Below are 11,450 nucleotides of genomic sequence, written 5' to 3'. Positions count from 1 at the left end.
CAAGTTTTACTTTCAAAGAAAAAAATATATATTAATCTCACATTAGTGTATAGCATAAGGAAAACTGACATTGTTTCATAGAATCGCATACAATTATTGCAGTAGATTATTATAATTTTGTAGTGCCTAAGTTTTCCATAATTCTTAAAAGTTAACAAAGCATTGAGGCTAATTACAAAAATTAAATTGTGAAAAAAATTCAAATTGAACAAGCGTAACAATGGCATGACATAAATATACAACAATACGAATAGAAGTAAAATAAAAATTATTTTCGAACTTAACGGTTCAAACTATTCTTATAGACGGTAGAAAACGTGGTAGGAGTGAATTGAAGACCATGGCAACATCTTTAAAATTAAGAATGAAGAAGACAATCTAAGTAATATTATTTGTGCCTTATTTCATTTAATTACCATCATATTAGAGTACAAAGACATAACTACAATATTCTTGAAATTGAAAGAGAAAAAAAAAATTATTGGGTGTCAACACTATAATAAAACAATAACCTAGGAAATATTCCTGCACAAAGTGTGTGTACTCTCTTTGGTCTAACACTAAATGCAGACTCAGGTGGACACAAAATCCACTGGGCTGATTAATTTAACACATCTACATTGGTGCCGTATACATCTATTTATTCGACCGGTTTCGCAATACCAGATATTTTTTGGACAATCAGAGTCTACATTACATCTTTTTCCTGTTGTAATGAAAAAGAAGAAAAGAATGAAACTAAAATGAAATAAAATGTTGTTTAAAAATTAAATAAGGAAATTTGAAAATGATAAAAATGTCTCACCATCAATCTTCATTGAAACAAGTAATAAGTAAAAAATAAATATAATCATAACATAAATAAACTTGACAATTTTAGTCATATTTCTCCACCTTCCTGTGTGTATGTAACAAATAATTTGACTGGTTTCTAATAGTGGTAATCCTTTATATACATCAATCAAATAGGTTTTAGAGCTTTTGAAGTTCTAAATAAACAATTCTAAAACTAGAATCGTCACTAAATATTTTTTGAAGTACATCAATGTGTTGTGTTTATCCCTTTACTCTAGAGGTCATATAAACAATATAACAATTATTAAAATATTCATTATTTTTTTAATAACTTTTCATTATTTTATAACCTTTCATGCAGGAAAGGGAAAATAATAAAAGTTTTTTTAGTTGCAAACATCAGTGTGCTAAGACATTACATTGTAAAAATAACATAACTAAGATAATACCTCAAGACCATTGTTAATACTTGGGGATCTCTTAGACATCCAATGTAGAGTGTCTGCAATAACCAAATCTTTGTTAGATTATCAAGAGTTTTGAAATTTAACTTTTTGTGAAGTTGGTCTATGTATTACTTGTGATGCTTATTGTGTTGAAGTCTTTGGAATCTCTCGAGTTTCTTCAAGTTAAATAAATTCATAAATTCTAATATTCATAATTTTACTACTAGTGTGTTATCTAAATTTTGGTGGTATAAGTAATTTAATTTTTTTTGGAATTCACGACATAATTGGATCAAGATGAAATGATATTTAGTCCAATATACATGAATGTATTTTAAAATTCAATGAACCCTAAAACAAATAACTTACTAAGTGATGCATGATTAAAGAAATAAGGATTTTGAGGTTATGAAACAAATCAAACAAAGTTTAATACACCTAAGAAAATGACTAGTTGGGCATCACAAAAAATTTCGCAAAAATCAAAATCTGCATTACATCTATTACCCGTGTGGTAATAAAAAAAAATGTAAATTGTAATGTAAAGAACATAAATTGAAAAGGATTATAAAGGATTATCGTCAAGGTTTATTGAAACAATAAATAGATAAAGAAAAATAATCATAACATAAACAAACTTTACAATTCCGACCATATTCCTCCGCCTTCTCTTTTCAAATAATAAATATTTATTATTTAAAAATAAGTAATAATTATTTATACCACTTTATAATTATAGTTTGTACAAAAAAAAATTATAGTTTGTCATATCCTCAAATGAATTTTGTCAAAAAAAAAAAAATCCTCACATGAATTAAATAATCTTTAGCCCTTTTGGAATTGTTAAAAACCATTCCTAAACATAGAATCAATAATTAAATATATTTTAAGTACATCAATGTGTTGGGTTGGGTTTATTGCTTTAGCATACTCAATAAAAAGGTCACATAAATAGCTTAGCATTTATATTAATTCATTTTTTTTTAAAATGTCTATTTGTTTATAATATATTAATGATGGAGCATCATATGATTATTTAGACTATATTTTTAGTAATTTAATAATCATTTGAAGACAATTTAGAGGTTATCCAGAGGATTTGTTCATAGTTTGAGGGACATTATGTATTGTTTTTATTCGGGGCATTGTAAGTCATTTTCTAGAAATATTTGGGCCAAACTTCACAAGCTAAGATTTTTGAAAGTTGTGTCTACCTGTTCAATCAACTTTCCGTACATTTCCAGTTGAGCTCCAAGGCAAACATTTTTTTCCGATAAACCAAGAGATAGATTCGGCATCTGGGAGAAACAGAAACATCCCAACTAGGTTGACACCTGAACGAGACTCCCATTCTCTACTGCCTACTTAATATATATTATTTAAAAAAGGAAAAAGAATATATACAAGAGGGGGATTAGGCCAAGACCCTCGAAAAGGAAAGAACCGAAAGAATAAAGCCATCTAAGGGAAACAGTAGTTAGGCAAACCGTTCCTATCCCGAAAAAAATCGTGTAACAACATTTCAGGCATTGAATCAAACCAAACAACCTCATAGATGCTATGACTATGAGTGGCTAGCTTGTCTGCAAAACAATTTCCTTTGCGGTAAATATGGGAACAAATCGAAGTAATACCTAATTGAAGACAATTATGCCAATGATTCTGCATGCAAAACATAATAATGGCGGGATTCCTTAAAACACTCGAGGAATCACTCTCAATCTAAATTCGACTCCAAGACAACTGAGAAGCGAACACCAATGCTAATATGAAACTTGTTGGTGTATGTGAAAACACTGAGTATTTTAAGATGAAAAGACTGAGTGCAAGTATACATTGTTCAAGTTATAGTATAAAAAGATATCGATCTCACAGGGACTGGGGAGCTATAGCTTCGTGTAGCTTTCCGCTAGAAAACTTGTTTGCAAGAAAATAAAATAAATCATTTATTACAACAGTAAATATAAAAGATTAAGTTTGGGAAAACAGTTGAACATATTTATAAATTCTCAAGATGGAAAGTGTGGTTTAAACTAAGTTTAGTTATAACAAAACATTACTGCGATTTATATAGTTTTATCTTTGTATAGGTCTTGTGTCTCACAAAGCTATAGCTTTATATGGCTACTGTGATTCATAGAGCTATATCTCTCTCCGGCTTCTTGAAAACCAATCGGTCTTAGGGTGTGTTACCTCATCCATCATGTTAAGGCCGTAACAACACACCGTTAGGGGTACAGTTACGTAGAACTTAACACACAACAGTTGCTAGATTAGGTGCTCACCTTTTCCATAGAAGTGTACTCCACCTGAGCCCTTTAGCCTATGACAAGAGTCCTACCAAGATCTTAGCACTTAGTTATAGCTTCCTATAGCTCCTAGACTCTTCTGAGTTCAAGTTAACGTTCAAAAAGTCTCTCTTGATCCTTGCACCTCGCGATGTTTAAGTACAAATTCATATCTAACAAACATGTTCCATTCCCATATTGATTAAGGACCAGAGAGCTATATCATCAGAAATAAAATTGATCAAAATTTACTTCTAAAATTTTTGAGTTAAATCAGTTTGATAGAAAGAAGCTCGACGCTACAACTTTATATATCGCAAGTAAATAAATGTCATAACCTCGCCATGTCTAAACCACAAGAAAGGGTTTAACTCATGGTGAGCTGAACCTCAGAGATGGAGATGAAAATAAACATAAATGAAAACATAGTAAACTAAATTGATAGATTAAATAGAGCTAGTACAAGATTACATTCCTTGCAGGAAAACGGTGAGCTGAAGCATCACCAAGTAATCTAACTCTAAACATCTAGAATCTTGCACCTATGCTCATCTATGGAGAAGATGAGATGGAATGAGAACTCTAAAGTTCCTAACCCTAGTCGTAACTTGGTCTCTCCAATCTTCTCACAATTTTTGGACCCTTGAAGCTCTATAGCGATTCATAATTTCTTCTTTTAAAACGAAGTTCAAATCCAGAATCTGATAGAGTTCAGAATCAGGAACAATGTTCAGACTCTAATGCAGCAGATAAAGTAAAGATAGAGAGAGAAGAGAAAGACACAAAACAATTATCCTGGTTCCTTCCACAATCCAGAAGTAGTCTAGTCCCCCTTGCACTTCCAAGGAGATTTCACTAAAAATCAAGTTCTGATTACAAATGCTCAAGCAAACAAGCAAGAGACTTCAAATACTCAAGCACACAAGAAAGAGATTTCTTATGCTCAAACACAAAATCAAGAGACTTCTAAACAAACAAATTACACAGAAATACGTTTGGTTTGAACACTTGATATACAATCAGTGGTGTTCACAATACAAACCAGATACAAACTCTTAAGACTCTAGAATTTCTAAGATATGAAAGTTGTTAAGAAATTATAAGTATTTGTTGCTCAACAATTTTAGCAGAGTTTTGGCACAAGTTAAATGTTATTGAGTCTATAAAAATCTTCAAGTCTTCATTCCTTTATATAGATGTATGAGAGATACGTTGTAGAAGTGGCAGAACATCAAAAGAGTCGTTACTGAAGCTTGATCATCACCAATGATCTGTTGCTTGATTTGGTTAATGACATAGGAAGGAATAATTTGAAATTCATTCCATCTTTGGAGAATTAACCAGTAGAGACACAACTGTAGAAGTACTATGCGCAGACATGAGTGGAATAGTGGAGTAGTGGTTGTACAATTATACTATTTGTCCTTTCTCTGTGCTCCTTTAGCGAATAAGCATCCAAAGCCTTCTAATTCCTCTGAAATAGATGTTGCTTCAGGCTTCTATTCCTTCTGCAAACTTGTGTCTTTAATAAATATAACCAACTCCAGGTCCTTGACTTCAGACTCTGATGAACTTCAAACTCTGGGTGACTTCAAACTCTGGCAGTCAGCTTCTGATGGTCTTCAGACTCTGATTGTCTTTAGACTCAGACTTGCAACATAAGCTTCCTTTGTAAATTCTTTTTTCTCCCATTTGTTCTTCCAGAACCAATACTTTGTTTTAAGACATAAATTTTAGTCAATGGTCTTGCACACTTGAACAAATATTAGCATATCCAATTGAACTTTTAATACCTTGTTATCATCAAAATTTAAGGTGACAATGTTAAATACATTTTGTTCCAACATTTGTTCATGATTCTCACTAACGTCACCCTCTTCAGGTTGAAGGATTAGCTGAATCAAATCTACCGTCAACTCAACCACAGAGACATAAGGGGGTGGATGATGTTGAGTATCGAGGTCCATCGACCGATTCAACTGGAACTGTGTGGTTAAGCCGAATGAAGCTCATGAAAGTCGACGTGAGAACCATGTTCTCGATCTTTGGTTAGTACAATACTAGTGGACCGATCGAGTTGCACGCTTAGTTGGTCAGATCTGTTGAACAAATTCAAAAAAGTTTGATCAGTTCAGAAACTACGAAGAGATCAGGGCACTGTTGGACTCACTAGACGTATACATTAGTTTAGCTGATCCGTGATCTGTTATGTTTTATTTTATTACGTGTTTTATGTTGTTGAATTATGTTGTTTTATTCTGTTTTAAATAATATATAGATATATGCTGAAGATCTTCAGCATGCCGAAGATCTTCATCATGCTGTCAAAAAACTCTCCCATTAACTTTACGCTAAAGATTAGAATTTTAAATAATAGATAGATATATTCTGAAGATCTTCATCATGTTTTCAAATAGCTCTCCGCTGAACTTTTCGATAAAGATGCTCATTTAAACACGTAGATAGAAAGAAAATTTGAAGATCTTAATCATTCTTAAACAAATTCTTGTGTTGTTCGGATTATATAATTCGAAAATATTTAGACAAGTTCGGATTATATAATCTGAAAACTCTCAGTTTATTTTGGATGGTGGCATTTCCCCAAAGGTTTGGATGGTTTGTGGAGTTTTTAATGTATTTTTGGACGGTTAGGCCATGGAAAACGCTTCCTTTGACAATAATTATGATCTAGGACTTGTTTAAGGCTACAAATAGGCTTGCATCTTCAACAATTTTCCTCATTCTTCACTTCACCACTTTTCTTACTTTTTTCTTAAAAAAAATTTAGTTTATTAGGAGTATTTATGTTGTCATGGTCATTGTGCGTTCATAGAATCCCTACAATTGTTTTGCAGCTTATGCAGGGATTCTACGACGGTCAACAGAAATCTTTGACATCAATTACAATATTGAAATAACAGTTCGTGATATTTCGGATTTTATAATCCGGAAAATGCTAACAAGATGGTTCAAATTATATAATCCGAACCAGAGATATTTTTGTCATTTTTGCAGGGCGTGAGGATCGCAAAGGGTGGGAAAAGTAATAATCTTAAAATTTCGGTTGGACCTAACTCAATTTTACAAAACTGGATCTTAGGGTGAAGATTTTCTCTCACTTACAAACTCATGTTCAGTTCATAACCATTTCAATGTGATACACTTGACAAGAACCATGCATGTATTCATTGGAGACCTGTTCATATAAGAGGCAAATAAGGAATTATGGTCCACGATTTCTGTTTTAATATAAAATGATGATTGTTTAAAAATAGCTTTTCCTATTAAAGAAGTGAGTTCTCAAATTATAAAGACTCTTGTATCCTGCTGTGACAAGTCAACTGCTGGTGCACTTGTATAAACAATCTAAAGTGGTTCATGAAAAGCAGGGTACCCTTTTTTTATTGTTTATAAAATCATTGACTTTTTATGATTAAAGTAATTAACTATGTAATATTAGACTAGATGAGGTTGCTTTTGATGTAAACAAGGAATGATTCAATGTTATAGTTTTAAAAAGCATTTAGACAACTAATGTTATTTTATCAATTATGTGAGGCACTTGCCCAAGGTAAATTTGAATACATAGATCTGAGAGAATACAAGCTGATACAATAATGTAGTAAAAATGAGATAACTGTTGATCATATACTACACATCTCCCTTATGGATTTCAGCTACTGTGCAAATCTGTTTTCTGTTTTATTCATTTTGTGTTGCTATTTGCTACATGTTAGTGTTGGTATAGACACCATCACATCATCTCGATTTATCAAGGACCCTGAAACTCTAATCTCCAAAGACGGTAACTTCACCTTTGGATTCTTTAGCCCTAAAAATTCTACAAACCGCTACGTTGGAATTTGGTGGAAGTCTCAATCTACAATCATATGGGTTGCAAACAGAAACCAACCACTGAATGATTCTAATGGGACTGTCACAGTAACTGAAGATGGAAATCTTGTGGTATTAAATGGACAGAAACGAGTCGTTTGGTCATCAAATGTTTCCAACATAGCAACAAATACAAGTTCTCAGTTTTCGGACTTCGGTAACCTTGTCCTTTTGGAGATTACAACTGGAAACATTTTATGGCAAAGTATTCAGCAGCCTACAGATACATTACTGCCTAGCATGAAATTATCAATCAACAAAAGAACAGGTAACAGTGTAAAACTCAAATCATGGAAAAGCCCTTCTGACCCAGCTGTTGGCAACTTCTATAGTAGTATTTTTGAAAGCCCCCCAAATATAATTGAAGTGTTCATTTGGAATGGAAGTCGACCATATTGGCGAAGTGGACCCTGGAACGGCGAGGTCTTCACTGGAATACAGTCAATGATAGATTCATATTTTTTTGGTTTTCGAGGAGGAGATGATGGAGAAGGGAATATTTACATATATTATGCAGTTCAAAATGATGATGAATTTTTTATCTATAACCTAAATTCAAAAGGAGAATTAGAAGAAACGGGGTGGGATGATGAGAAGGAAGAAATGCAAGTTCTATGGACAAGCCGGGAATCAGAGTGTGATGTTTACGATATATGTGGGGCATTTGCAAGTTGTAATTCATTGAGCTCACCAACATGTAGCTGTTTGAGAGGGTTTGAACCGAGAAACATAGAACAATGGAATATACGTAACTGGACCGGTGGGTGTGTTCGAAGGACACCTTTGCAGTGTGAAATGGTCAACAATAAAACCACCAGTAGAAAGGAAGACGGGTTTTTGAAACTACAGATGATTAAAGTTCCAGATTTTGCTGAAGGTTTGACTGTTACATCAGACATATGCAGAAGCCTATGCTTGAAGAATTGCTCTTGCCTTGCATATTCTCATAATGATGGGATTGGCTGTATGTCCTGGACCGGTAATCTACGTGACATACAACAATTCCAAAGAGGAGGACTTGATCTATATGTTCGTGTAGCCTATGGAGAACTTGGTAAGTCATTAACTTGATTCCTAATTCTCATAGGAGTTAGGAATGTATTTAATTTCATATATTTTAAATTTATATTTTTCCTATATACAGATAGAAGGAGAAACAAGACAATCATCATTATAGGTACAATAGTAATTGGAACCCTCGTAATCGTCATTTGTGCACATATCTTCTGGAGAAGGACATCAAACCACCCAGGTATTATACAATCTTCATGTATTCAACTTTAGTCATCATACTTTACATTGATGAGGAACTAAGCTCAAATTATGTTTTCCACTGCAGCTAAATTGTGGCACTTCATTAAATCAGCAAGGAAAAAGAGCAACAAAGCTTCCAATAAAGGTAGATCACCAGAAGATTATGCTAGCGACAACGTAATTGGAGAAATGTCCCAAATCAAACTGCAAGAGCTATTAAAATTTGATTTTGAAAAACTTGCAACTGCCACAAACAACTTTGACCTGTCCAACAAACTTGGACAGGGTGGTTTTGGTCCCGTATACAAGGTACCTTAATTGCGACAAAGTTATACTATTTTAAAACCATCATATATATACTATAGTAGTTGTCACATATGTTTTGTTCTAGGGGAAACTGCAAGATGGAAACTGCAAGATGGTCGGGAAATAGCAGTTAAAAGACTTTCAAGAGCATCTGGTCAAGGGCTGCAGGAATTCATGAATGAAGTAGTGGTTATTTGTAAGCTTCAACACCGCAATCTTGTAAGACTTGTTGGTTGTTGTATTGAAGGTGATGAAAAGATGTTGATGTATGAGTACATGCCAAACAAAAGTTTGGATGCATTCATCTTTGGTTAGTTCTTTGAAGCCCCCTTTAACACTTTCTCTTATACAAATGCATACTTTCATCTTTCGCTTTATTTTAGATTGCGTAGAGTATTTTTAAGAATAAACAATTGTTTCACCGCAAGTGAGTTTTTCTGGAAGGAAATGATTTGGATGACTTCACTTTATATTTTGATATTACGTTCAAAATAATGTACTACTGCCCTTATTTTCTAGATCCAACAAAAAATAAACTCTTAGATTGGAGGACACGGTACAACATAATAGAAGGAATAGCTCGCGGATTGCTATATCTTCACAGAGATTCTAGACTAAGAATTATTCATAGAGATTTGAAGGCAAGTAATGTCTTGTTAGATGAGGAGCTGAATCCAAAAATATCAGACTTTGGTATGGCTAGAATATTTGGAGGGGGAGAAGATGAGGCCAATACTGGCAGGATCGTTGGAACTTAGTAAGTGTGCTTCCTTACCAATATTATAGGAGTAACCATTGGAAAATAAATTTTTATATTTTGATGCAGTGGCTATATGTCTCCTGAATATGCAATGCAAGGACTATTTTCGGAGAAATCAGATGTTTTTAGCTTTGGTGTTTTAATACTAGAGATTGTTACTGGGAGAAGGAACTCAAGTTTTTATGAAAATGAGCATGCTCTGAGCCTTTTAGGATTTGTAAGCCTCGACAAACACATTTTGGCTCGATTATGGCCTTTTTTTATTTTATTGACACAACATTCAAATGTCTGATTATTTCTTTCCTTTTTTCTTTGATCTCATTTAGGTATGGATACAATGGACGGAAGACAATATTTTGTCTCTAATAGATCAAGAAATATATGATCATAGTCATCATAATTATATTTCAAGGTGCATACATATAGGACTATTGTGTGCACAAGAACTTGCCATAGATAGACCCACTATGGCTACAGTAATTTCTATGCTCAACAGTGAAACTTCATTACTTCCTCCTCCTAGTAAACCTGCATTCATCCTGAGGGAGAATATGTTAAATTCAAAGTTGCCTGAAGAATGTCAAAATGGTTGTTCCGTCAATAATGTCAGTATTACAGATGTCTGTGGAAGATAGAACACAATGTTTGAGAGGTCAATGGATATGTGTCAAATGCTATAAATTTTGTTAATTGATGTGGCCTGTAGAAAAAGGTCTAAATTACGGGATTTGTCCGGAAGTATACTCTCGGCCAGCTCGTTTAAAACTCTCTCTATGTGTAATTTCAAACTATATTTCTTGATGAATACTACACTCAATAAGAAAAGAGAGATCCCTCTCTTTGAAATTAAAATGTAACATACTAGGAAAATGCATTGAAATGAAAAGTTGTAATACAACAACAATCATAGCAATTTATCTCCCATACTATGTGAAGCCAAGAAAATAAGTAGCATGATATGATACCGAAATAAAATAAAATAAAAACAAAATTAGCATTGGCTGGTTCCTTACAATGTCATTTAATTAGTAAGCTATCCATTGAATTTTGCTTCATAAACTAACATAGTATACCAGATTTCTGAGAAGTCGTACTTTCACATACACGACCTTGTATCCCTCGCAAGGAGATTAGGAGCTCTAACTGTGTGCTTAAGGTTACTTGTACCCTTGTTCTATTTTCCTTAGACGATTTGTAGCTGGTGGAGCCGTTGCAGAGTCAGCCAACCCAAGGTAGTAAGGTATGTCCTACACAAGATAAGCTAAGGGGTGATCTATATCGGTTTGGAATCATAGATAAAGTGGATCACGAAAGGGAGCGTCTGGTTCCCCTATATTGTTTGAGGCGAAGTCAATTACCGAGCCCTAGTTAATCAATGATTTAAGCTTAAAATGAGATTTGCAATATTAAGGTGCTTCCCTGTCAAAAATCTGTTACATACCACCATATTGAGTCATATGATGAAGAGAACATTTAGTACCTCTGTATGTAAAGTTTTCTTTTTTCTAGTATTAATAATTTAACAAGATTAGAAGCACAGGTTATATATTCACATATAATTTATCATTTTCATACAAAATTAACTATATTTCTTTAAGGTATTCTGTTTCCCTGTGCTAAAATAGTGGAGAGACAATTGATTTATACATGGAGGATTTTTTTTTTTCCTTTCTGATTAAGAGGCGTCGGCGTTGGGTGAAGGTAGCC

The 11,450-nt window shown here is 33.4% G+C and overlaps 2 protein-coding genes and 2 long non-coding RNA genes across 4 annotated transcripts in view; 2 read left to right on the top strand and 2 right to left on the bottom strand.

The window, feature by feature from the left end:
• Positions 1-379: 379 nt before the first annotated feature.
• Positions 380-1,238, bottom strand: LOC146907134 (uncharacterized). The gene is made up of 2 exons (XR_015019833.1): positions 806-1,238; positions 380-706 (listed from the first exon to the last, which is right to left on the bottom strand). It is a non-coding gene; the product is annotated as an uncharacterized LOC146907134 (long non-coding RNA).
• Positions 1,239-1,243: 5 nt separating this feature from the next.
• Positions 1,244-2,009, bottom strand: LOC146907133 (uncharacterized). Its single transcript, XR_015019834.1, has 2 exons — positions 1,894-2,009; positions 1,244-1,297 (listed from the first exon to the last, which is right to left on the bottom strand). It is a non-coding gene; the product is annotated as an uncharacterized LOC146907133 (long non-coding RNA).
• Positions 2,010-7,183: 5,174 nt separating this feature from the next.
• LOC146907126 (G-type lectin S-receptor-like serine/threonine-protein kinase At1g11300) overlaps positions 7,184-11,450 on the top strand; it is a 77,860-nt gene continuing 73,593 nt past the window's right edge. Inside the window, exons 1-3 of the mRNA XM_085729034.1 lie at positions 7,184-8,477; positions 8,568-8,675; positions 8,763-8,986. Coding sequence (XP_085585160.1) covers positions 7,196-8,477; positions 8,568-8,675; positions 8,763-8,986 — 1,614 coding nt within the window. The 5' untranslated portion in view covers positions 7,184-7,195. The remainder of the gene's footprint in view (positions 8,478-8,567; positions 8,676-8,762; positions 8,987-11,450) is intronic.
• On the top strand, positions 9,066-10,751 carry LOC146907132 (G-type lectin S-receptor-like serine/threonine-protein kinase At1g11330). The gene is made up of 4 exons (XM_085726338.1): positions 9,066-9,293; positions 9,503-9,740; positions 9,810-9,960; positions 10,070-10,751. The coding sequence occupies exons 1-4, from the start codon at positions 9,158-9,160 to the stop codon at positions 10,376-10,378; spliced, it is 834 nt and encodes a 277-aa protein (XP_085582464.1). The 5' UTR covers positions 9,066-9,157; the 3' UTR covers positions 10,379-10,751.

The sequence above is a fragment of the Medicago sativa genome, chromosome 7 (assembly GCF_051527215.1).
Source record: "Medicago sativa cultivar Bolivia chromosome 7, Bolivia_mono, whole genome shotgun sequence".
NCBI classification, from domain to species: Eukaryota; Viridiplantae; Streptophyta; class Magnoliopsida; order Fabales; family Fabaceae; genus Medicago; species Medicago sativa.
The sequence above is the reverse complement of the archived record's forward strand: the minus strand, read 5'-3'. Positions and strand labels throughout refer to the sequence as shown.

What these genes read in the sequence shown, in the direction of transcription:
- LOC146907132 (XM_085726338.1), top strand. Translation starts at nt 9,158, where the DNA reads ATGAATGAAGTAGTGGTTATTTGTAAGCTTCAACACCGCAATCTTGTA. An exon ending in GGCAGGATCGTTGGAACTTA is followed by an intron (nt 9,741 to 9,809) that starts GTAAGTGTGCTT and finishes ATTTTGATGCAG; the next exon opens with TGGCTATATGTCTCCTGAAT. An exon ending in CTCTGAGCCTTTTAGGATTT is followed by an intron (nt 9,961 to 10,069) that starts GTAAGCCTCGAC and finishes GATCTCATTTAG; the next exon opens with GTATGGATACAATGGACGGA.